Genomic DNA, 26730 nt, shown 5'->3' with positions numbered 1-26730 from the left:
CCAACCTCTCACCTCATCCCACAGTTGGCATGGTGATCAAACTGTCATTTCCTCATGTCATTTGAAAGCTTACGGAAGAGAAGTATCCCAGAAGGCACCACAGCACAAGCGAAGAAATCGGTGCATCAGGAAGAGAAGCCGTGATGAGTTCTGAACATCAGGTAGAGTTTACTTAAAACTAAATGTTACGTTATGCAGACAAATCTTATGTATGAGTTCTCATTTATTCTTATCACATTTAAGCACAGTGTAAAGTTTATGCCATTTTGTGATGCATGTCGCGTTCATTGTAGGCCTAGAGTGTTTGTCAGATCAGAGAAATGAAAGTAAAAGAACTGGTATTTAGCGGAAATAAGACATTCAATAGGCAAATATCAAAATATTATAGAGTTGACTTGTATTTTAGTGTTTATGTATGTGTATGTATATAAGTATATAAACACACTCAGAAATTTGGTTTCAGAACGATTTTTGTACATAAAATAAAATAATACTTCTATTAATAATAGCAGACATTTGTAACAAAACATGATATGCGCGCGCGTGTGTGTGTACTATGTTACTATGTTATGTCCTCACAAAGAGAGTTAAAACAGAAATTGTAGGAACTGGGCTGCTGCTCCAATAAGGCAAATATATATATATATATATATATATATATATATATATATATATATATATATATAAAAAAAAAAAGTAAATTATGTTTATCTGAAAGTGTAACAATGCAAACAAGTTTTCAGTAAGGGGTGGGTTTGGGTTAGGGAATAGAAAATACTGTTTGGTCAGGATAACAGTAATAGCAGTCTATGGAAAGTCTCTACAATTGACAGACATACATGTGTGTGTGTGTGTGTGTATAAAATTATATATATATATTTTTTTTTATTAATGCCAATCTCTATATACACTAATATACTAAAATTTCAATCAACACAATTTAATGTATTTTGAGCACATCTAAATTTGAAAAAGTTTGTTGTAATTTGATGAGTACAGGTACTTAATGCATTGGTGAACCGAACTTTGCTTTTTGTGTTTTCGTTTATTTTCCTGTCATGTTGTCACGTTGTCTGTTGTCTGTCTCTTTTACAGAAGTCACAATGGAGATGACACTATTGTCCATCACGGTGTGGTTCACTCAGTTCCTCATCATTCCAGCTCTTTATTTCAACACACTGCCAACAAACACCACAAGTGACTACACTGAAACCACACAAATAACTCCAGCGACAACAAAAACGAACCCACAGCCGACGGTCCCTATATATACAACGTCTTTTTCACTTCTGACCGCATCAACAACGCAGGACACCATAACAAATTTACCCAGTGAAGTGCAAACACAGCCAAATATAACGGCAGATGCAACAGCCACACAGGAAACAGCATCCTTGCATCAACCAACCAGCAGTACTCCATCTCAAAATGTCACGATGGATGATATAGAGAGTGTAAACAATGCCAGTAACATGGCTATGAGCGATGCAAATACAAGTCATACAACAGTTCCCACTAACTTTGCAAGACTGTCGCCGCGAAAGGATGACAGTAATGAAACCGGAACAAGCCCAGGTGTGAGTTACAACTCTGTTCAGAGCACTGTAAACACTTTATCAGACACTTTATTGGACCCGGTCGACGGTGTCTCAACCGTTCCCTGGAAATACTCCACAGAGAAAGAGGATGAGAGAACGAAAGTCGATGAAGGAAATTATGAAACAAACTCCACCCAGGCCACATTTGCTAACACGAGAGAGTCGAGAGAAACACGAGGCACTGAGGGAAGTTACACGTCCTCAAGTGAGCAAAGACAGGAACATTACGACACAGCAGCGAATACAGTCGATGTCAGGGATGCAACAGTGAGTAACAAATGGTCAACTTCACAAGATACAGATTCTCCCATGACCACAGCAGCACAAGGTTACGCCACGGTTACTGAATATCACACCTCAACAGGTGGAGTGAATCACTCAACGACGCAGGAGAATATAAACAGTTTCACAAACTACACAGCAACCACAGGAAGAGAAAACAGGACAGGGACAGACACACCCGGTGGTACCAACATCTCTATCGTAACTGACATCAGCCTAAATATAACAAACAACAGTACAAACAAAACTGACACAGAAAACAAAGTGTGGCCTTCATGTTTGGACACAAAACCTTCTCGGCAATCCATGCTGGTCTGTTTCCTCACATTGTGGACTTTAGCCATGACCGCCACCATATTTCTAGGAATAAGCATTTTCCTTTGGGTGCGTCTGTCGGTCTCCAAAAAGAAGATGAAGCGGAGAGCAAAAGGAGGTCAGGCGTCTGAGAGGGCGAGCCTCTGGGCTGACCCCAAAGCTTCGGTGCAGGACAGAGTGGAGTTCTGGTACATCAACGGATCCACGCTGGAGGCCGACAGGAAGGAGAAGAACAGCAGGAGGATGAAGAGGAGAGGACGGGAACAGGACAATGAGGAGAACAGCCTGTGGATTCAGCCTAGAGTGACTGTGGACGACATAACAGAGTTCTGGTACGCAAACAGACGTGTGAAGCAGGAGAGGACGGAGGACACGTAGTCACAAGTTTTGAAAGGCTCCAAAGGAAAATGTTTGGACAGTTATACCTTCAGGCTCCAGTTTTTTCGTATTTGCCACCCTTTCCATATCAAAATGCTTGCTAGAGATGTGAAAAGGCAGAAAATCAAACCTGATCCAAATTGTATTTATGACGGACAAAGGTTTCAGAGGCAGTGTGTAAATGTGATTGACGCAACATGAGGTCATATTTATTTTGGAACGTGCAAAAATTTCAGTCAAAAATTTCTCTGTGCATTGACCTTGGTGGGATTTTGAGTCTTTATCTGAGTTACTAAAAAAGCAGTCTGAATGCTGTTCACCTTTAACTGTCAGAAGGATTTGTGTTCAGCTGCACATAAAAAAACAAACTAACTAATTTTAGGTTGATTGTATTATTGTATGTGGATAGAGCTGACATTAAATACTGAATAAAATAAAACAAAAAAACCCTGTTGCTGCTATCACATGCTTTCTGATTTTTTTCTAAATGAAAAAAATAAATAGCCTTTTGAAGATCATATTTAGATTATTGTGATAAACTAGTTTCTGAGCTAGGAGGTGGGCAATAAGCTTTAAACATGACGGAGAAGAGCACCACTGATATATAGTGACTGTTAAGGTTTATTTATTTCCCACAAAACATTTGCATTGCTTTCCCAAGATTTCTACCTGAGAAATGGGCAAGAATCAACCAAACGTGATTCATAATTTATGTTCTTTTTAACAACAAAGCACTTCAACACAACAAACTCGTGATAACCTCTGAACTGGGAAGTAGGAAATTTGCAAAGCATGTAAAGGCAGTCTCAGGTCTGATTGTGAGGGTCCTGCTAACAGACAGGAAATTCACAGATGACGCGATAATTTGTGATTTTGGTCAAAGCATGGGTACTTATGATAGCAAATATTTGTTTTTCAGAATGAGATGTTTCAGTTCTGTGAATTGTTTTTAGTTTGATTTTGTTGTTATGTTTCAAGTCACCATTAAAATGTTCTCTGCGAAGTTCTTTTCATTTCATGCAAGTACGCACATGCACAGCTTGTTTTGGTGTGTAGATATAACTCTGTATACCTTTTTCAGTTTGCTTAACAAACACACACATTAGACAATCTAAGAATGTTCTTCATCACTATTCTGTAACATCAAAGCTCATCTTAACTTAAAACTGAAGAAGAGTGTACAATACTTATATTATTTAATTGTCTAATAAATGTAAGTTCGATGTAAGTTAATACATCATATTTCCATAAGTATATTTTTAAAAAGTCCAGCAAAATAACGCTTCTCGGATATTAAACAAACTAAAATATGTAAACAGTACTTCTTCTTACTTTGGAAAAGTCAAATGCGGCCCACATCAATCAAATAAATTTTTAACACATTGCTGAAATATTTCAAACTTTCTAGGTATTTTCCAAAAAAATTCCAAACCCTCAAAAAACAAACATTTGTATTGTTACACTGTACATACATACATTGATACAAAAATAATTAGTGAGAGCTTAGTCGACAACCTTTTAGTGAATAATAATGTACAGTTTTTGTTAATATTCCATATATATATATATATATATATATATATATATATATATATATATATATATATATATATATATATATATATATGTTTTAAGCAAACAGTACTGAATAAAGAATGAAAGTTGTTTTTGTTTTTTTTTGTTCCATGTACAGGCACACAATTAGATCTTTTTCTGCCTTCATCACTAGGTCAGGGCTTGTGATAACTTGCCCAAGAAAGAATTCTATGGGCAGAAATCTTTGATAACACATTGTCTTTTGAAATCTCAGTGCTGGCTCGCACTTGTAAAGATTATCGCGTAAAATAAAGTGAAGTAAAATAAATAGTTATTCAGAGATTGTGTGAATCATTTATTTTGAAGATTTACAACAGATGCATGTTACTGTTGTGCTTGAGTAGTGAAAAAGACAGTGAGAGACAAACATGATAAGGTGCTAAATGTTCAGAAAGGGGAAATGAAAGTGATTAGTCTTAGTAGATTTCTGCTGAAGTAAAGTATCGTCAGAAAGAGAAAAATAAAGTCAAAGTCAAGATATGTGCACATGTAAAATGCCTAAATTAACCTTTTTGAACTTGCAGTTGGTAAGGTTGCCAAATCCTGTATTGATTTTAGATATGTAGTAATTTAGATTGTGAAACATGAAATGACAGGATGCACATTTCAAGAAGTGTTTGAGCAAACCTTATTCTATACAAAAAACGTTCACACTTCTCTAAGTTTGCAATACTCTCCACCCAACAAACACATACTCACGCACGTATACATGTACACACGCACAAGTGCTCGCACATAGATGCTTAACAGCAAAGATATGCAGACAAAGCATAGTCAAAAGCCTCAAAAGTGTCAACACACCCTGCACAGAGCTTCCCATTAGAGCCTGGCTTCTCTTTTTCTACTTCAGCCTCAGATAATAATTCATGCTACAACATAGCACTTTTGACACGTTTTTTGTTTTTATCTTTCTGCTGCAGCCTTTCTCGGCCAGACGCAAGCAGTGATAAGACATCTTCAGAGGGAGGAGAAATGAAAGAGGGCATAGAGGAGTGAGAGAGGAAGAGAAATTAACAGGATATAGGTGTGCTCTGCATGTGTGAGTTTGTAGATTTTCACATGTGCAGTTTGGTCTCGGTGGTCGGAGTTCGCAGTGACTTTTCTCAGAGGCATGAAGGTAAGCAGTGATCGCACTTATTCATAAGGGGACCCGGTAGGGGACAAACTGTAAACAGTTTGTGGCTGTGATGGTGTAAGATGCTTGAGGACAGGTACACAAAAACAAGAAAGAAAAAAGACAACACAGCGCTAAGAGAGACATTGATTTCATGCTGGCACTTGAAATGTATTTTAGTAAATGTTGTAGTTATGCACTGAAATAACCTGAGGATGAACCTCTGTTCTGCCCGTCACACAAAATGTATCTGGTTGAGCAGAGAGCAAACAATGACAGTTTTTTTGCCTTCTAGCATATTTGCATTCTGGATAATTCTGAATATTTCACACGAAAATATATTTTCAACATTGGTAATAATTTCTTTGAAAATAACTACTTTGAAAATCTTACAAAGGTTAGCCAAAAGGAAAACAATTTAATTAGTATAAAATGTATATTACAGACAAATAAGAGTGATCTTTATTTATTCATTTTTTTTACTAACGATCTTTTTCTTCCTGTGTCTTTTTTATTGTCACATGTTAATTTCAAAGTTGAAATCGTCCATATTACACTGAGAGAGGAGAAAGAGGAAGCTACTGGTCTGTGTAAAACTTTCCGGCCCAACACAACATTACCTCTATAAAACATCAACCTCGCAGAGAGCGAGCACAAAACATGAATTTCTTCTAACAACTGCTTCCATCTAACGTATAGTCAAGAGCTTCTAAACACGTTCGCGAGGTTTAAAAGTGGATCTCCAACCACAATATCAGCTCACCCAGGTTGCCTGAATATTTAAATCGCTATAAGAAGCTTCTAAACTGAGAGACTTTTTTAGCCAGTATTTTCATCATGAAGCTCATTTTGGGTAACTTGCTTCTGTATCTTGCTCTTGGACCCTGTTTCAAGTCCACTGATGCGCAAGAGACAACGACAGAGACAGAGACAGACGAAAACATCACCATCACGTTACAAAATAAAAACATTGTGGAGCCAACGTTGAGTTCTGAAATCCTAAGTGCCACATCTGAAAATACAGCTACTCTACAGACAGATCTGCATAATACTGAAACCACAGCTATTAATAAAATAAACACCATGTCTGAGGAAACAACAGGGGGGAGTACTCCACCATCGATCACTGAGGTTGAACTAACATCACTAGAATCTGTTCCTGAAACAACACCTGGGCAAACTGAGCCGATCACAGTGAGCACCTACCTGCTGCCTGTTAATGTGGAGACAACAGTGATTACTCTAGGTGCCCCAAGCACTATTCAGCATGAAACGACTGTTAGCTTCACTTCACCTGAGCCAACCAGTCCCACTGAAGGTCCTACAGATGAAATCACAGCAGCTGATGCCATGACCACTGAATCAACAGAAGCCCTCCATCCCACATCCATCCTAACCACACCACCTGCAGACGAGACTGAGTCTACGTCCATCATTTCGATGTCGGACCCTGTGGACACCATCACTGAGAGCTCCACTACATCAACATCAACTACACTGTTCCCTGAAAACACTGCTAATTACCCAGAATCAGAGTCAGTCTCCACCCTTTTCACCACGACACCCACCATGATTATTGGGGAAAGTACTATGCCTTTCAAAAACAACTGGCTATTAATAATAATAGTATTTGTGGCCATTATATTCTCGCTGTGTGTAGGTGCGATTTTGTTCGCCCAGCGGCGAAAGAAAAACACAGCAAGGAATTTCAGCCCCATGTATATGAATGGACAAAGTAAACGGTCCAAAAAGAAAAAAGGGATGGAGGATGATGCGTGGGCGGGGCCTGTCAACCTGGAGGCGGGGCTTGAATGTGACGGTGAGGTACAGGAGGGTTTTCTGCCTAATAATGGGAAACCAGATGGAGACGATATGGTGCTCAGCACATTCGTTGCTCTGGATGCAGGAGAAGAGTCTAACGGTGGAGTGGGTGGGGACGGTACCAAGGAGGCTAAGAAATGGGAGGAGCAGGAGCCTCTGCTTTATATAGATGAGGATGTGAATGAAGGCAAGCCTGAAACAACACCGGAGGAGAGTGAGGGACAGAAAGGAAAGGAAAAAAGTGAAGAGAAGGGCATGAACGGAGGAGAAACGTTCTGTCTCACCACAGCTGTCTAAAAGTCTTCTGTTGACTAAATGAACATTAAGGAATTCATTGGAATGACTTGATTACGTAATTTATCCTATAAACAAGGACTAAGTAATAGGTTTTGTATATGTTATTTGACTATAGCAGTTCATTATTAACAATGGTGCAGTTTTGAATAATGTTCTAAAATTGATACTCATTTTCCACAGTTGTTTTATATTTTAAAGTGGGGTCATATTAGCAAAAGTTCTGCCAAATTTTCCTGGCAAAAATAGTAATTATTGTCAATAGTGTACTGATGTGTGAATCACAGTTTATAAAGAAATTCATTTTGAAACCACACAGCAAAATGGCCAATTCATATGACCAATTGAACCCATTGGAAAATGTTTGTGGGGAAAGCTTTAACCCCTTATGTAAATTTGCAGACTGTATGGATTGCTATTGAAAATATGGATTTCACCAATGAAAATTTGTCAAACAATGTGACCTCACTTTTAAGATGAGATAATGGCTGTATTAATTAAACATCATCATTCATCCATTTCCAGTGTTTGCTATAATGTATAGTCTTTATCCTTTATCTAAAGATACAGTTGCTACAGAAATTAGCTTATTGACAGTGAATTAAATTAAATTTAATTGATTAATTGATTATGGCACAATGTTGATGTCAAAAAACAACAGCTAAAGATTTTAAGACTTACATTCTGAGAAAGAAACTTTTGTTTACTGTGAGCATAAAAAAATTATGGCATAGAATATTAATGATGGCAAAATATGTAATAAAATGTTTATATTTTAAAAATACAGACTCCCCATAGTCTTTACATTTTTATTTAATTTTTTTTTTGCTGATCTTGCGGGTAAAACTGAAGACACAACATTAAAATCAGCACTGTTAAACTGTGTCTCTTTTACACAAAGAGACTCAACGATGGCTGAAAATACTGCTCGGGAAACACCCTGAATTGTTAGAAATAATCTATGTGCTTTATGTTTGTTTGAAGAATAATTTAAAAGATATCAGACTCTATGAGTTTTCTTAAACATTCAAGAAGATAGGCCTATCATTTCTCGGGGATTTCTGACATATTCCAAATAACCACTAGATGGAGCTCACAACAAGATTTCAGACAAATATTCTCACTCAACTGTGAGTATTGTTTGACATTTACATGAACATTTTTAATGAAAAAATTCAGCAATATATATATATGTGTGTGTGTGTGTGTGTGTGTGTGTGTGTGTGTGTGTGTGTGTGTGTGTGTGCGTAAGTGGAATCGTATTAACAAGATACTTTAAATCACATTAGTACACACAACTACAAATATTAATAATGAAATTTTATTTTCTGTTGGGTCTACAAGGGTTAGTATAGATTTTAACAGATTAAAGATCTTCAGTCTAAACAATAAGACAAGCACAGAGAACTGCAAAGCCTCAAATGTGCCTCTGCTGGCCACATTCATCAGGACTGTTTGGACAAAACCTAGAGAAATGGGGAGGGAGAGGAGAGGAGGGTCTTGGAAAAGAATGGATTCTCTGGAGACCAGCGGGAGGAGGAGAGAGGGAAAGAGTGAGAGGGGAGGGCTGATAACTACATCTGGAAGTTATTTGGAACAAGAGAGGGAGAAAAATAGCTGATAGAAAAGATAGAAAGCCAGGGAGAACCAGAAATTAGTAATTAGGGTTGAGGGAACACACTAACAAGCAAGCAAATACTTTGATGTTGTTTGTTACCTAAAAAAGAAAGTATATTTTGGAACTTCAAGAGAAATCCGGGAGAGAAATAACAGGAGTCTGAAGGAATTAAACAACAAAGAAAGGAAAGCCTATGAAGAATTCTGTATCCCACAAAACTGCAAGACCGATATTTCAAGTTCATCTGCCTTTATGTTTTTTGCACCTTATGAAGAGTCATTAACAACCAGAAGAACTGGAGGAATCCCATCTGCAATGTGGATCATTTTGTTCGATGAATAAATAAAACAAGATCTCATGAACTTCATCAGAAAGACAATACAAAAAGCTTTGGATTCAGGACAAAGTGAAACTCAACTCTATTCATAGAAACTCTTCAACTGCCTGTCAGTCACTTTTTCTGTCTCCATCTCAATCAAGGTAAAGTAACTATATCTGTTTCATGTTTAATATAAACACTGCAATATTAAAAATAAGGATTTATGTACTGTCCGCTTGATCAGTGCTGGAACAGACCATAGAAAACAACAACTTTTATTAAATTTTATGTGTTTATGGAACCCAGATATTTGTGTTCGATATTTCGATTGGAAAAAAATATATTTTGAGGACTAATAGAACCAATTAAAAAAATGGACTGGATAAAAGAAAATAACTGGGTTATGCTTTTTTAAGTATATCTAATCACAAGAAAAGTAAGTGTATTAGGTTTCTGTGTTCTCATATTTAAAGAAAGCATTTTAATTCAGAGATGCATATGGTGCCAATTTCCATAATCATTATAGACATACCACCGAAATCAGGTCATAAATCCATGTGCTGCCTAACTATGAGGAGACTTATATGTTTACATTTTGGCCCATATTATATTTTGTGGTCACATATGAATCATATTTTGATTAACAAAAAAACCCAAAATAACCACCAACATGATTCTTGCCTTTAGCTCATGGAAAATAAACATATTATTAAAAGTCCACAAAATTAGTTGATTTTAAGATATAAGGGCCATACAGGAGTACATGTTTCAGACATGGATCATAATAGCTTTAGTTAATGCTATCAGCAGTTCAGCAAAAGGGTGGTTTCTTCCTGTCTGGAAACAGCACTTCCTTTCCACGCTGCAGTTCAGGAGAGTGTGAAAGTATACACACGTTAAAAGCACACACAATACATTTATTGTCATTTGGTGACTCTATTCCTGTCTTTCTTCTTTCATGCAGAATGTCTGTGTCACGAGGTTGCCTCTGCTGTGTGAAGTACCTCATGTTCATTTTCAACCTCATCTTCTGGGTTAGTTCTGCTATTAACAGAAAACTGTTGAATATCAGTTTGGCAGGTTGTGGGACCATATTCAGTAGAGCATCACCACTGATAAAACCCCTCAGAGTTTCTTGAACTCAAACCATTGTTCTTAATGACATGAGGATATTCAAAAACACAAGGCTGTGTCATTGCATTTGAAACAACAGGAGCAGAAATATCCTAACTTAGACATAGTCTGGTAACCATGGTAATTTTATGTAGGAAATAGAACTTTTCCGATTTTAAATCAAGAATTAAGAAAGGAAGTTACTCACCCTCATGTTGTTCCAAACTTAAATCTTCTTCAGAACATGATTAAGATATTGCTGATGAAGTCCGAGCACTTTCTGAATAGATGGAATTATTGAATCATTTACTCAAATTGGTACATTGATTCATAAAAAAAAAAAAAAGTCAGTTGTTGAAAACAGCCAGGGAACGCAGCTAAACAATATACACAACAACCTCACCCCTGAGCCAGTCTGCAGATTCTGGATAGATAGAGTTCACATCTAAGACTCTAAAAAGGTTGATATTTTGAGATTATTTATAGGACTCATATTGTTAATTTGTCATTCGTCTCCTGGCACTGAGGCACATGTTTCTGCTTAAGTTTATTGTGTCTGGAATGACTTGAAAGTCTGGTAAGGTGTGATGCTCACTCCTTCTGGTGTATAATATTGCGGTCCAAAAAAAGTATATATACACAATGTTTTAAAATCTGTTCAGAACTTTATTCCAGCCATAACTGTTTAACCTGTGTAAAATATGCAAAGGCATGCAATTAAGTAGACTACTAGTCTATTAAAATATGGCCTACCACAACCTGAACTGCTTTACACTGATGGAAAGTTCTCTGAACATGATGATGATGGCACAGTTATTTGTTAATTTACCTGTACTTGTTTGTGCAGTTGGGAGGATGCGGTTTATTTGGTGTTGGGGTGTGGCTCGCCTTCACACAGTCAGAGTTTTCATCTCTACCCCTGTCCTTCCCTTCACTCTCTGCGGCCAACCTACTGCTTGTTGCTGGAGGCGTCACCATGATAACAGGGTTCCTCGGATGCCTTGGTGCCCTGAAAGAGCAGAAGTGTCTGTTGATGACGGTAAGATGTCTGGATCCTCACTGACATCAGTAAATCAGATGTATGCAAAACTGCCCAAAGGAAGACGTCCATTCAAGTATCATCTTCATCTCAGATGTTTCTGATTTCTGAAGGATCATGTGACATTGAAGACTGGAGTTAAATCTTAAATTAAAAAAACAATCCTGTACTATGCTTATGTGATACACAGTTTACAGTTAAATAATAAAATTTTAATGTCCATCTATTTATTTATTTTAAATATAAAGACGTTCATTCCAGCATTGTCTTTATCTCGGATGTTTCTCCTTAGAGAACACATAAATAAAAACAAATGAGAGGCAGTTGTTGAGTAAAGAAATATGAAACTGATGTCTATAGCAGAGTTCAGATCATTAAGACTAGTGTATTTGATTTAAAAAAAGAAAAAATCAAATATTTTAACTGAAAAATGTCATTGATCTTTAGAAATCTGAGTCCAAAATTATACGTTGTTGAGTTCTCTTGAGAACAACAGAGATATTAAAAAGATAAAATTTTTGTGGTTTTTCTTTCCTAAATGGGCATATTGTTACAGAACACAATGTCTTGTGTTTTTTTTTTATAAATACATTCATGTGGTCTAATAATTCTTTCTGGTTCTTTCAGTTTTTTGTGATCCTCTTGTTACTAGTCCTGATAGAAGTGGCACTGATTTTGGTTTTGAGTTTGTATCATGAAGAGGTGAGGCCTTGCAAATATTTCAGCCTTTCCTTTCAGGAAAACACTTTGCCTTCAACTTCCTGTTTATCCACGTCTCTTTCTGTTTTGTCCATTTAGTTGGACAAGAAAGCCAAGGATGACCTTAGGCAGGGAATGACAGACTATCTTAGAAACGAAGGGCTAAAAAAATCCTGGGACAACATGCAGAGAATTGTAAGTTGAATTTATAACAGTCCCAAATTTGAAGGCTAAGATTCTTCAGCGTGACTCATGGATTCTGTTTCCTTCAGTTCAAGTGCTGCGGCGTAAGCAACCACACTGACTGGCACAACAAAACACCCAACGGCAAACCACCTGACTCCTGCTGCAGAGAAAATACCGATCGCTGCCATCACTGGGAAGAGGTCAGATAATTTCTGGGGTCACAGGGTCAGCTAAGTTCCACACATTCCTAAATCCCACCAACTATTGGTAATTACAGCCATATGCTTTACGTAAAACGAAAGCCAGAACAAACTCTGTGTACATCTGGTAATGCACTTTGTTATATGGCTCTTTGAAATACTCCATTCGTTTCAAATCAGCATATTAGAAAGATTTCAGAAGGTTCATGTTACGCTGAAGACTGAAGTAACAGCTGCTGAAAGTCCATGAATAAATGAATGAATAATACATTTTGCATCCATTTATTTTTTGGTAGCCATTCCAGAAGCGAAAATAATGTACTTCCATTCAATCGTTGCAAAATAAACAGTTTTAGGGTCATGAGAGACTGGCTGTCAGGTCAGAATTTATTTTGTCATAATAACCAACTGACTGATGATGTTTTATGTTTTAGCCGTGCTATGAGAAGGCCAAAGACTGGCTGCTGGCTAACATCACCTCAGTGCTTGGGTTTGGAATTTGCATTGGAGTCGTTCAGGTACTTTGAAACTCATGTTTATCATATAATTGCATAAGTATTATACGCATTTACTGAAGATGTAATGCAACGGCATTTTCTTCTTCCAGATTCTTGCTTTGGTGTTCTCCATGCTGATGTACTGCCAAATCCTGCGAGCAGAAAAATACATGGACTGACCCTATCTTCGTCCCATTGTGCCAGGGGCTCTTTGCATCACATTTCTGAATATGTAATAATTGTTTATCAATTGCCTATTAGAAAGACTGGATATGCATGTGCACATAAATTATGCAATTGCACTTAGGAAGAGGCTCGGATGAATTTAATACAAGTTAATTTACCAGGTAAATGCCTAAATAATGACTATGTGCTTCGAAAAATATTAAATGAATATAAAGTGAATGTATACCGTAGGTGGAAAAGTAAATCCTAGTATTATTGCACTCTTTAAATACCCTTATAACTGCTTGCCGTGAACTTGTGATCACAAGTTAATTTCTTTTAAATGAAAATCATTTGATTTGTTATACCACACTAATTGTATGTATTATATGAATGTCTGTTAAGGTCACTACAACTAAATAAGGATGCAATGCAAGTAGATGATTGAAATTGTGTATTTTGGTATAAAAGTCACATAAAAATTCAAAACATCCAAATGATAAAAAAATAATAAATACATCAGCATAAAGACCATATAATCAAGTAGTGTCAGTTGGCCCAGGCTGCTGTTTGTTCTACCATTCCTCACAGAGGTCATGCTACATGATCCAGAGTTCATAATGAACAGAGATCAACGACTGAGGTCAATCACACTCCAGACCCTCATCCAATTGTGCAATGCTCCCCTGCGAACGAAAGCACAAAAAAACAGTTTACTTGACAACTCTGCCCCCTTCTGGAGGACAATGACAAATGCAAAACACACAGAATATCCTAGAGAGACTGAGGAAAACACCAGAAGTAGACTGCTCACCCATCCTCCGTGATTCCTCACCCACGGTGCAAAGCTCTCCATGTAGCGTTCGGCATACCCCGTCAGACGCTGAACTCCAGTGGCCGTGACCACCCGTCGAGACACATCCATGGTGACGGCCAGACGCCTCAGCGTAGGGCTGACTGGAGCCGGAGCGGGGGGCTCTTCGCTCTGACTGGCATACGTGTCAAGGAGTTTAGCAAAGGATGAGTAGGACAGGCGTGTGAGGGTGGACCGCAGGAAGGGGTTGGTATTTATCTGCAACATTAACAATGATAAACAATGACTAACGAGGATAAACACAAAGCAAACAAGTAAAAATAACCACGAATAGTCAAAACACTGCTCATGTCAGAAAATCTTTATGATAAGAAAAAGCCAAGGTCACTCTATATCCCAGCAAGACTGGCAAACTAAGGAATCACTACCTTCTCGTTTATGGCATCCCCCTCTGAAGCCAGTATCTGCACTAGTTGTTGAACCACAGCCTCTTTGTTTTTGTCGTCTACAATAAAAAGAAGTATAATGTAACATCTAAACAACACAAGTCAAAAAACCTCAGCTGAGCTATCAACCCATTATAACAGTAAGCTATTGTTTAAAGGACTGAACATGCATTTCTGTATCCTAGACAACAGGTCTGTTTAGTGTTCAAGTGATCTGCACACGTTAAAAATGACATTTAAAACCAACAGGTCATAAAAAAATCTGGTTTATGGTTTTACGTGTACCTTTGTGTGTACTTGGCACAGGCTTTGGTTTAACAGGGGATTTCTTTTTCAGAGTGTGTTTCTGTGCGATTCTGTCCAGAGAATCTGCCACACCATCATAAAACTCAGGTGGATGAGCTGAGAGAAAACACATCACATCATAATAACATGCAGAGGCCATACACACGCTATCATTCTACATTCTTCAACAATGAAGATTTTTTAAAATGATACAAAACATTTAGATTTTTGAGCATAAAAAACTGACCCTTTCGAACAGGCATAAGACAACACGAAATACATTCTTTAAAGTGCCTCCTGTATCCATAAACAAGTTAAACAAATTCTAGAAACGTACATGGTGAAAGAGGGTGATCATCTGGTTGAGAAACACCTGTAGCTCCTTTAAGAGGTAGAGTGGTTGGGCGCTGAGGACGAGGCTCTTCTTTTTTGAATGACACCTTTTTCAGTATATCAGATATTTTTAGTTTTTTCTTCTTTTTCTTAGTTTTATCCCCTGATTTTCTGTCACCTTCCTCTTCAGATGCAGAGGATGGTACGAATAACTCTTCCTGAAAAAAAAAATGTCTCATTAGCAAGCAAAAGAGCAATATTAATACACACACAGAAAATAAATGCATTTGGCTCCTTGGCTGGTCAGTAAATTTGCAATACTGAACCCATAAATCTTTTTGAAGTTCATGCATCAGATGAAACATCAGCCAGACAACAGTGACAAAAAATGTTTCATGTTTTGATTATCCAAAAAATTTTCAATGCAGATTTTACATGCAGAAGTTACATAAAAATGACATACAAAACATACATCGTATCAAAAATAAAACATACTCACAAAAAAAAAAAAAAAAAAAACACTGTTGCTTTGCATTATAAAATAGATGTTAAGTTTGTGATTGTACCTCTGTTTTTCTGGGTAAACTGTGTGTCCCATTTGGTGATGGCTTGTCAGGTTGGCCCGGGTGACTCTGCTTCACAAGGGTGTTGTATGGAGTCAGGTCGGAACCTCCTTCTTTCTTAGCACGACCGACTGTAGAGGAACGGGCTCTCAGTCGTCTTTTTATTAAATTTTTAATTCCATGTTTCTTCTCCTCTGCGGCACTGATCTCCTCGTCCAAGGAGTCCCAACCATTTGCATCTTTCTTCATTTTATTATTTGTCGAGGCACTAAAAAGAGAAAGATGGGTCATCCTTTTTCATTTTCATTTTAACAAAAATATTTTTTCTAAGAAGAAAAAATATTTCCCAGAAAATACAAATTCTGTCATCATTTACTCACCCTTGAGTTGTTCCAAACCTGCACAAGATTGTAGTCCCCATTGTCTTCCAAAGTATTTTTTCATACTATGGAATTAAATGAGGACCAGTAACCTTAACCAGCATTATTTAAAACATCTTATTTTGTATTCAGTAAATAAAAAAAAATTAGAATAACAACTTGAGGGAGAGTAATTGATGACAGAACTTTTATTTTTGGGGTACATTACCCCAGTCTGCATTTTGCTTATAACATGTATATAATAGTCTTTCTAATGTCTGATGTTCAGTGAGTTGTTTTATTTTGCCTCATTACAGTGTAATTGAGTATCCGTTTGAATGATTTGTGTCACCTGTATTTGTTTGGGTCGTTGTATTCTCCTCCTATCCTTCCAGGGCGCTCCCCAGGAGGAATCGCGAGAGAGTGACGCAGGAAAGACTTCAGAACAAACCTTGTCTCCGCTTTGATCTCCAGGAGAGAGATGGAGGGTGAGGGGGAAGCAGGCCTGACCGCCACGTCTGCCATCGCTGAGACAGAGAGAGAACTAAAACTCTGTAAAATGTGAGGACACTTCCATATTACGAGTAATCAAAAATTACAACGTTCTGCCGGATTCCTCAAGTAAAAAAACTAAACCAGAGTCTCAACTCTCGGTCAAAAAAAAAATAAAAAAAGATTAACTGGAGGTCAACGTAAACTTTGTTTGTTTAGTGAAGACTTGCACGTTAAAATACAGCCAGTAACCCATCCGATCGACAGAGAAGTGAGTTACCTCAACAGCACTTCAATTTATAGTGGGTACTTGAAGGAAGTGAAAGTACAATACACATACTTATGAGCTGTATCTCACTCAAACCAAGTGAGACACAGAATGAGAGCTGGAAGTTCCAGTCTGTTTACCTCAGTCACTAAGTCTACGTCATTTCTAGCCTTTCACAAACAATTTAAAAATATAATGCCCATTTCAATAACCTTTGGTGGAAATGCATTCATTTTAAAAATGATCACTGAAGAGAAGCAAAAACAGGGTTCTGTTTGATTGAAATAATAACACAAAAATGCACACATCACAGAGAGACCACTTGGCAGATGTGATGCCTGATTCCCGGATTAAACTTGGAATTGACCAATATTTTATTCAATATATTCTATCAACTGATTTTGTTTAATTTCTAAGAAAACAAGACTTCATGTCTTCATGGTAATATATATTTGATTATATATCAGAAAGTTCTTATAAAGCGTATTATCATTCCATTAATTCTTTTCATTCACAGCGAGCACATTGCTTATAACTCGCTCTTCTACTTTAGGCTATTACAACTCATCAGAACGTGTAAATTCTACTGTGGGTATGCAGTTGTTTTTCTCTTTAGCAGACCAAAGCAGTTTCACAACTCCAAACGCTTGACATGTTTTCATGTGTCCGTCACTCAACCTGTTCATCTTTCCCTCCTTACCCTACTTGTACGAGACTAGACCCAGCCAGACTTTATTCCCACATATTATGATAGACAATTACCTTTATTTCGGCTATTATGTTAAACTACTATGCTCCTTTGGACTTTATGTGTGAAATAATGAGATACTATATTATGGGATTTCTTGAATTAATAAATAAACCCATAATTGTAGCTGCTAAAATGTAAAATAAGAGGCAGTCTAAAGACTAATAGTACATGTTTACTCAATACCAAAAATATTTAAACAAACTAGCTAAGACGTGCAAGTGTGGATTTCACAGCAGAAGCGAGAAAACATCATCACCCAGCTTCTGCTATATTGGCATGTTTATCACTTACAATACATTCATACGTACTATAGCTCAGAAGAGGAATCTACTTTATTGCAAAACTGTCAGACTGACACATTCCTGACCAGGCTGGGATAGTACTTTGCATGCTAATGGCAAGTGAAAAACAATGTCCTTTTATTTAACCTGTCAAGTGGCACAAGCATAGAAAGTCAAACATTTCAGAGTCTCTCAGTGTCATCAGGTGACTGGCTCCCTGCTTTTGTTTTTCCCCGCGGAGCACATGTAGGGACGCAGCCCTTGTGTGTTTTCAGCTGCACACAAAGGCTGCATTGCAGTGGCCTTCTACGTGTAAAAACCTAAACCCCATATTAGCAACTAACTCTGTATACGTCTATTTTGTAGACTTTACTATAGGCTGTTTAGTTTTAGTTACTACGTACTAACTACCTACTTATTAACAGTAAAAATAGACACCTACAAAGTTCATGCCAGGTGTGGTTAGAGATGTGGGTTGTTTGTGTGTCAGTGAAATATCAAGCTGGTAGAATTGAATGCATAAATAGTGACTAATTGAATGTAATTACTAAGATACGAAAAGAGAAATGTTTATAAGTTTGTTAACAGAAATTCTGCCACACTCTTGACATTTCTGAACAACACATGGCGGTGTTTTTATGACACGGCTGTATCACACCTGAATTCAAGTAAATGTTTACAGTCATGAATATAACTGTGAGGATAGTCAACAGACTGTCTCGGATGAAATCTAACATCACCAAAAATACCTGTCTCATAAGTACATACCTGGTAAGTAAAGTCACCTCGACGTCCGAAGGAATCAGCTGAGTCGCGACGTGTTAAAATCGAACAAAGCCAGACTTATCGACAAAGTCGATATTATTAAAACACGGTTACTAAAATCAAAAACAGATAGCCCGCAGTGCGAGCGACTCAGCCGAGCGAGCTGTGTCAACTTCAGACGAGTTGGGAGTCACTTGTTTCTGATGGTACTGGAGAGTTCATATGTAGGTCAGTTCTCACGGAGAATCAAATCAGATCTAAAGCGGTGATTCATATCGATGTTATAGATACTCGCCTGTCGATACCGACAGAGCTTTACCTTCCCTACCGGTTCCACCACCGCGTCAATTAGTCCGTCCTACGGAATGACCGAGTTCAGCGGTGCGCACTGCGCATGTCACTGAGGATTGGCGTAGGACGAAGCCATTTTCCCAATGGACAGGGTCCAATCTAGCAGTAGATTCAAATGATACAGCAACAAACTTTTATAGAAATTAATCATATGTGTTCTCAGCGCGACAGTTTTAGGTAGAACTCATTTTGACGATTTTGACACTTTTTTTTTGTAAGAATAACCTATATGCGAATTTATAATGTTTACTTCTGTTAGGGGAGCCCATGTTTATTTACAGTTCAGCAACTAGTGTTAAAGACAAATTTCTCTGTTTTGACGAATTGAATGCACTCTAAAGTAAAATGAAAGCAAAAGAACAAACCAATGGCAGTGAGAAATAAAACAAAATGAAACAACTGAAAAACAAAAGCACTTGGGTATGTGTTTCACCAAATAGTGTTTATTTTCAGACAAAACACAACATATTTTACAGCCACTGAGAAAAGAGTTATTTGGAGACCGGTACTTTACTTTACTGTCGACTTTGATGACAGGAAAGATGTGGAGCATTTGTCCTCCCTCGGCCCCCCCCAAACCCCGTCCAGCGTCATCTGTAAATCAGACACTGGTACAAGGATTGGGAGAGGCAGAGATGGACGGTCACACAGAGAAACGGAGACATGGTATCCTGTTATGAAATCAATTGCTGGGAAAGTTTAGAGCATTGATAGAAAAGGTTAGTCATTAGCAAAAAAAAAAAAAAAAAAAAAAAAAAAGGATTCTGAGAAGAATTCAAATTGAAAGTATTCAAAGTAAAATTGCAGTTGAAAGTCTACACAATTTTAAAAGGTCACAATGTTGTTCATCATTAAAAAAATTGCAGGTACAGAAAATATCAGAAATTGAAATCAGTAGTTACCACAAAAGCCTCTCAGCAGAAGTTGACAAACCCTCAAGGTTTTTCTTAATACTGGTAAATTCATATTTGTCCGTGCAGCTATCTCTTTCTTTTCTGAAGCTTCATCTGCTCTCTGATGTCTTACCTCAGAGTTATTTCCTCTTTAGCAGAGTTGATATGCTCTCGCGTCTGCACCCTCCTTCACTTGGTCTCTTCATCTTGTCTGTCTTTATTTAGCTGTGCACTCTCTTCTTCCTGCCTACCCTCTGACCTGTCCTGACTGCTTGTCCCTCTCGTCGCTCCGCACTCCCTCTATCTATCCCTCGCTCGGCCACCCTATCAGCCCAAAATCACTGTTCTCCTGACCGTGAGCCAATAGGGAGCAACACAGCTGGGTGAGGCACTTCCTCTGTGACAGGAAACCAGCAAAGAACTCTCAGAGAGACACACACACACACACACACAGAGTTTGGTGGACTCTAAATGTGGTGCAGAGTTCAAAATGGCTACCCCTCTCTGAAAAAAAATTGTATTCATTAAGAAAAAATGTAAGGATCTGAATTGATCAAATTGTGCATTTTCTATGCTATGTTGTAAAAGAACTCCAGTGACCTAACCTCTGTGCTAGAACTGTAACTGACTACATTTACTTTTGTCTTTCAGGCCAACCTGCCATATGCACAATATTTTAGTCATTTTGAAAAGTGAGTTGAGATGCTGGAGGAATATTCCGAATTCAATAAAAGTTAAGATGAATCAGCAGAATTCATAATGCTGATTAACCCAGAGATAATTTCACATCCCAGAAAAAAATCCACATTAGGATGAGATGGTTAAAAGGAAGTAAAAACAATTTTAAAAAGTAGAAATGTGAACCTTCTAATTTTATATCTATTTTTAAACGTATTATATAATGCTATTGTTTGTTGTTTGAATCATATTTACGGTAATTTTATAGTTTTAGTGATTCAAGCATTACATTTGATTTTTTAACAAAATATTATGTACAGAAATGATTAGCAAGCTCTTTTTTTCACACTATTTTATTTTTGTTTACATCTAAACAATAGTAAAATGAATCAGGATTTGCATCTGTCACATTCAGCTGTTCCAGGAAAGTTTGCATGAGAAACAGAGGATGTGTTTATCCACTTGAGAACCACAGGCCAAGAGTGTGTGCAGAGGGCAAGAGATGAACAGATAGAGGGAGGGGTAGAGATGGAGCGATGAGTTTGAGGGAGGAGACCCCACGTTCACACAGACTAGATAAAACATGCTTACATTGGAGACTCGAGGCCTTATGGGAATAGAAGAGACGTGACTATTACAGTGACCTCTGCTCAAACGAAGAAATTTGCGTGCTTTGCCCTCCCGGTCTCCACAGCTCGTTAACATCGGCCTTAATTAAACTCATCAAGTGTAGTGCACCGGAAATTTTGGAGGATAAATCTCAGATATGGGCAGAGTCAGACTTCTAAGTGTATCCGTTCCAGTTTCCTGAATGCATTATTCACAAGAAATTCCAAGGACAAACCAAGTTTCATTTAGTTACTATATATTCATTATGTTTTATATATATATATATATATATATATATATATATATATATATATATATATATATATATATATATATATATATATATATATATATATATATACACACACACACTATGTGAGAAAAGCACTACTTTCTGGTATGTGAGATGAAAATATCTTATGACATCAAAGTTATTCATAACTTCTGTACTGTCTGGGTCCCTGTGAGAATAACTTTGTCAGAACATTATTTTCAATGGGTGTGGTAATGTAAGTAACAAAAACAGGAAATCCACCAGCACACAGGCAGGAAATGCTACTGTTCAGTGACAGTAATAATTAAACACAACCCAAACGGACGCTAGTGAACCAATTCACAGTTACCCAGGAGAAACGGATAAAGATGAGAGGAAATTTGATAAAAAAATCATAGAAGAGTGTTCTGTGATATGCAATACAAGTACTTGATATGCTACAAATGCATGATAAAGAGGGAAAACACAAACACACAAGCGCGTGTTGTTCTTTTCAATGTAATATTTTTATTTCAATGTTTAGCAATTCCACAAAAGGGCTTACACTAAAATGTTCACAATTCTAATGATAAATACAGTAACGTTATCAATCTCTCTCCCTATTGCTGTCTCTCTCGTTCATATTCACACACATTCAAACATACAAATCTACAGTGAGTTCATGGGATCCGACAGGAAAAAAACCTATGAATGTTACAGAGTGGTGAAATAAAGCAGTAATCAAATCACAGTAATGTCCATTTAACAATGTACAGTAATAAATCATTAACTTCAGTATATTACACATGGTCAGTATGTTTTGATTGTCTTTGCAGCCTTTTGCAACAACGCGTTATGATTGTCATTGGCTACAGCAATTTATATTCAGTTCTGATTCTTTTCAGCTACTTCGTGCACTTGATTGATTGTCACTGCTTGGCTCGTGTGTAAGCTTGATTGTCACTGGTTTCTCTACATCGGTGAAGTATTATGATGGGCTGGTAACTGATGAGACTCATAACAAAATCGATCATTTTTAATACCCTCAGTCAACACTACCGTTTAAAAGTTTGGGGTTAGTATGATTTAAATAATAACAACACTTTTATTCAGCAAGGACACATTACATTTATCAAAAGTGACAGCATATAGACATTTATGACATTACAAACCATTTTTATTTCAAATAAATGCTGCTCTTTTGAACATTCTGTTTTAAAAAAATGTATCACAGTGTATGTATTACAGATACATGTATCACAGATACAACAAAAATATTAAGCAGCAAAGGTTTTTTATGTTTCTTGTGCAGCATATTAGAAGAATCGTGTGACACTGAAGTAATGATGCTGAAAATTCAGCTTTGCTGTCACAGGAAAAAAGTATATTAATATACATTAAAATATACGTATTAAATGATATTTAAATAATAATAATAATAATACAAGTAATTTTAAGCTTGTACTGTATTTTTAAATCAATAATTGCACCCTTGTTAAGCATATGAAACATCGAAATATTTTAGCAAACCCAAACTTTTAAACGGCAGATACATTTTTGGTCATATGCAGTTTATCACACGGATTGTAAGTGGCACATCAATTAAACAGCATTTTTCGTTGCATCAACACGAGGCAAGGTGTTGGCCTCTGTTAATGTTTTAGATGCTCCAATAGCTGAGAATGTTAACCTGACTAGTCTTTGCCATTATCTGGCATGGTGCTGCTGAGTAAGCCTATATAACTGTGCAGATCAAAAAGGCTGGAGTCCGTTGTCTCTTCCCTTTGTGCAGGTTTGTGAGGTCCACTTTTTTCACAAGATTATGGCTTACATAGACTGCTTCCCTGATGCATACATAATCTAAATAAGTAGGGTTTCCTGACACACGTTTTGTTAAATAATTTGCTGATTGAAGCTCTGCTGGTTTTGTCTGATAATGACAAGGTGTGTTTTTTTTTACTGCAGTCTCGTCCAGTACTGACCCAGACCTTGTCCCAGCTCCTGATCGCCACCTTGAACTGCAGTCTGCCCTGCTGCGGAAACACCGGGAAAGAATCCTGAGAGAAACACAAGGCCTTATCAGTCAGTTCATCACTCGTGGCCGATGCATGTGTAACACAACAGGAAACCACAAAGTTGCACACGCTGTTTGCTCATGCAGTGTTTTGGAGTGTACGTTAGAGTATTTGCGGCTTGAGGGTGGAGTAGGTTACAAAACGGCACTCACCTGTGTTTGCGCTGGCCGTGGGTGGGGGCGGGAGGTGGGGAGAGGTGTAAGATGAGGAGTCAAATTTACGGGAAAGAGGGGGCAGGGCAGAAGGAGAGGGAGGCAACATGCAAGAGTAAGTTGGAGTAGACTGGGAGGGCAAAGACTAGAGGAGAGAAGAGCAAATAAAGATTAAAGATTAATCTCATTTCATTAGAGGTACCAACAGATTCAGTAATAAAATAATCTGACATCTTATTATGCGAGGGACACCCCTCATATGTTTACTCTGGGGTTTTATGAAGCTCAATGTGCCAAGGTCCTATCAGACCAGCAAATTGCTATGATCTAATTTAAAACAGTCATTAAATATGAAGAGGACATTTGTTTGATTAAAGGGAGGGGATTTATGGTCTAAATCGGACCTGCTGAACTGTAAACCTGCAATGTACGTGCTGGAGATTATTTTTAGAAACTACAGCAGACCGTGTGTATTCCATGAGAAACGCTAGAGGGCGCTTTTAAGCTATTTAAGATCATTTTGAATGTCAGGCGGACTCATGGTTTTACCTTTTAGTTGCGTAATAGGTGCGTGTGCTGGAATGTTTCCCCTGCATTATTTATTATTGCAGAAAGCACTTTGTTTCGCGTGCTTTAAAGAAAGGCGGATGCTGTTACGTTTGAGAGGGCATCATTTTTTAACTAAGACATTAAAAACAAATATTGTCCTCCACAGAATAAATAGTTTATTTTACACACAGTAGCTGATTGTACTTTAAAACAGCGTTCCCCCAAACAGATATCACCGTTTTGTGAAGGCTAACCGATAACTGCATACAGAACGTTTTGTATTAGTGTTATTGTTGTTATTATTATTATTATTATTTTTAAAAACCCGCCTTTACTAAATCAATGAGTTAATTTAGTGGACAGTAGAACAGTCTTTATGAGATTTACCTGCACAACCCTGTGGCTCGTGCCTGGGTTTAAATGGATAGTTCACCCCCAAATTAATTAAATCAATTAATTAATCATTAGTAGTCATTATTTTTTCCTCTAGCGGTTTTCAAAACTTGTATGACTTTCTTACATAGAACACAAAATAAGTTCTTTTGAAGAATGTTTGCTAGCCTTTGTTACATCAAACGTTTTCTTTATCGCGCCACTAGGTGTCAGTATTTTATAAGTCAAAACAAAAATGACCGAGAACACGATTCAATACTGATGTAGAATTAATTACATGTCCATTTGGTCAAACATCTTGCCTATCAAAATCATATGATATATGGAAAAGGGAGGTCATCATTGTTTACCTGCATACTGGAGAAGACAGACAGAGAACTATAGCCTGAGAGAGACGAATCACTCCGACTGTGCATTGAGCCTGATATGAGAGAAAACAAGAGCATAGTAACATTAACAAAGATTATTACTACTACTACTACTAGTACTACTACTACGTGCCACTGCTTTAGTGTTTATGGATGCTTTGATAATACTGAATGTAACAATCATGGCAATATAGAACTTTTATTTGATATTTGATTTGAGGAGTATGAAGAAAGTAGTAGCCTAACAAACAGTTCAAAGTAACAAACACCAGTTTATCGTTTATGAAAATAGGAGAGAAAGTAGAGGAGAAATCTATGCGTCAGTTTTTTTTTAGCAAAGCTGTACTTGTGCTAATATTGCAAAGTAAGTCTTAAAAAGACATACCTGAGCTGTTGCTGTGATGGGAGTGATATACAGGGGAGGTAAAGGATGTGCTCAGGGGAGTATGTGTCTGAGAACAGGAACTGGTGCCCCCTGATCTCCTCTGGTTTCTCAGCTTTTCCTCCCTTCTCCACTTAGCTCTCCGATTGGAGAACCATACCTGTCAATCACCCAATATGGGTCAGTGCATAATGGACAGTGTCTTTCTGTATTGTTTAAAGGCACTTCAGCATTAACGCCGTAAAATCACAAAGATGATCATTCAAATATTTCACAAAGCCAGTATCACCTGAATTCTGGCCTCTGGAAGATCAATCTTTGCAGCCAGTCTCTCTCTAGCAAAGACATCTGGGTAATGAGTCCTTTCAAACTCTGGAAAACAGATTTAACATAAGACCGCACAATTAACATAAGCAGACTTGTGCAAATGCAGAACCTGACTAACCGTATGGACAAAAAAAGAAAAAACCACAGGCATTTTTCAAATGATCTTCTTTTTATGTTCCAAAAAAAACAACATAAGGATGATTAAAAAAAAGTATAATCTACATGAAAGTAATGTGGCACGATATGAAACGGATCCGTCTTTCCCAAACGCAAAAACAGTGCCACACAAACACATTCTCTCTGAGATTGTTTTGCATGGAAAGCTCAGTGCGAGCCAGCGCTTTGAGTCACACCTTTCTCCAGGGCATCTATCTGCTCCTGGGTGAAGCTGGTGCGGTTCCTCTGCAGCTTCCTCTTTAGCTGCAGGTGTAGCTGTGACTCGTCCACCTCATCCCTCTCTCCCTGCACCACTCCTTCCCCCGCTCCGGCCATCTGCACATTCAGATCTTCCACGCAACCATCTGAGAGAAACAAAAGACCCCATTAAACTTCGGAGTCTTATAAGAGCGCCGGGTTTCAGTGCGCGAACGTGTGTGTTATTATATAGACAGAACTGTCTCTTTGAAGACTGTGTAATTCTAGTGCGCCGCAGCATCTTGCGTTTGACAGTTTGACCTTATTTGTGTACGTGTGAATAAGCAGCAACTGTATTATGGGCATCTAATTCTGTGTCTAATGTCTGCTCGCTTTAGTTCCGCCTTCCTGTAATGAAACAGAGGACGTCAAGGCCAGAGATGGCCGTGTTTGTATGTGGGTGTACATGCGTGGCTGATGGTGTAGCTGTTGGCACCCTCTGTTTGTGCTCAGTCAAGTATAAGAATTGCTGGTTCACCCCAAAGCTGACTTCACGAACACAAGCACACATACAGAGCACATTCACACACAGAGGTGCTTTACTAATACATAAAGACATCTGCCACATGCAGATATCTACTAAAGGTACCTGTTCCGTGTTGAGGAGTGATGCTGTCGGCCGGGTGGTACCAGTTGTTTGGGCCAGTCCAGTTGGAGCCGTTTTGTAAGTTCAGCATGGTCAGACTGTCGTACAT

The 26730-nt window shown here is 37.8% G+C and overlaps 5 protein-coding genes across 6 annotated transcripts; 3 read left to right on the top strand and 2 right to left on the bottom strand.

The window, feature by feature from the left end:
* The first annotated feature begins 11 nt into the window (after window positions 1–11).
* On the top strand, window positions 12–4060 carry si:ch73-248e21.5 (mucin-2). Its single transcript, XM_043235776.1, has 2 exons — window positions 12–161; window positions 1096–4060. The coding sequence occupies exon 2, from the start codon at window positions 1104–1106 to the stop codon at window positions 2571–2573; it is 1470 nt and encodes a 489-aa protein (XP_043091711.1). The 5' UTR covers window positions 12–161; window positions 1096–1103; the 3' UTR covers window positions 2574–4060.
* A 504-nt stretch (window positions 4061–4564) lies between these two features.
* si:ch73-248e21.7 (zonadhesin) lies at window positions 4565–8182 on the top strand. The gene is made up of 2 exons (XM_043233742.1): window positions 4565–5286; window positions 5820–8182. Exon 2 carries the CDS (start codon window positions 6121–6123, stop codon window positions 7399–7401), a length of 1281 nt encoding a protein of 426 aa, XP_043089677.1. The 5' UTR covers window positions 4565–5286; window positions 5820–6120; the 3' UTR covers window positions 7402–8182.
* Window positions 8183–8978: 796 nt separating this feature from the next.
* Window positions 8979–13768, top strand: tspan4b (tetraspanin 4b). Its single transcript, XM_043233745.1, has 8 exons — window positions 8979–9496; window positions 10300–10369; window positions 11296–11487; window positions 12115–12189; window positions 12286–12381; window positions 12459–12572; window positions 13007–13090; window positions 13180–13768. Exons 2-8 carry the CDS (start codon window positions 10301–10303, stop codon window positions 13246–13248), a joined length of 699 nt encoding a protein of 232 aa, XP_043089680.1. The 5' UTR covers window positions 8979–9496; window position 10300; the 3' UTR covers window positions 13249–13768.
* Window positions 13672–20104, bottom strand: bcl2l12 (BCL2 like 12). Of its 2 annotated transcripts, none has more exons than XM_043233744.1 (8): window positions 18595–20104; window positions 16387–16578; window positions 15679–15943; window positions 15117–15330; window positions 14780–14896; window positions 14477–14553; window positions 14049–14306; window positions 13672–13920 (listed from the first exon to the last, which is right to left on the bottom strand). In XM_043233744.1, the coding sequence occupies exons 2-8, from the start codon at window positions 16557–16559 to the stop codon at window positions 13879–13881; spliced, it is 1146 nt and encodes a 381-aa protein (XP_043089679.1). In that variant the 5' UTR covers window positions 16560–16578; window positions 18595–20104; the 3' UTR covers window positions 13672–13878. The 2 variants fall into 2 exon arrangements, with proteins under 2 accessions (XP_043089679.1, XP_043089678.1); XM_043233743.1 differs by having other exon boundaries at window positions 16387–16561.
* A 2734-nt stretch (window positions 20105–22838) lies between these two features.
* On the bottom strand, window positions 22839–26730 carry pax10 (paired box 10). Its single transcript, XM_043235680.1, has 7 exons — window positions 26625–26730; window positions 25975–26142; window positions 25584–25666; window positions 25298–25454; window positions 24895–24965; window positions 23603–23747; window positions 22839–23432 (listed from the first exon to the last, which is right to left on the bottom strand). The coding sequence occupies exons 1-7, from the start codon at window positions 26728–26730 to the stop codon at window positions 23332–23334; spliced, it is 831 nt and encodes a 276-aa protein (XP_043091615.1). The 3' UTR covers window positions 22839–23331.

Source organism: Puntigrus tetrazona, chromosome 3 (assembly GCF_018831695.1).
Source record: "Puntigrus tetrazona isolate hp1 chromosome 3, ASM1883169v1, whole genome shotgun sequence".
Lineage (NCBI taxonomy): Eukaryota > Metazoa > Chordata > Actinopteri > Cypriniformes > Cyprinidae > Puntigrus > Puntigrus tetrazona.
This window is presented reverse-complemented; position numbering and strand designations above follow the sequence as displayed.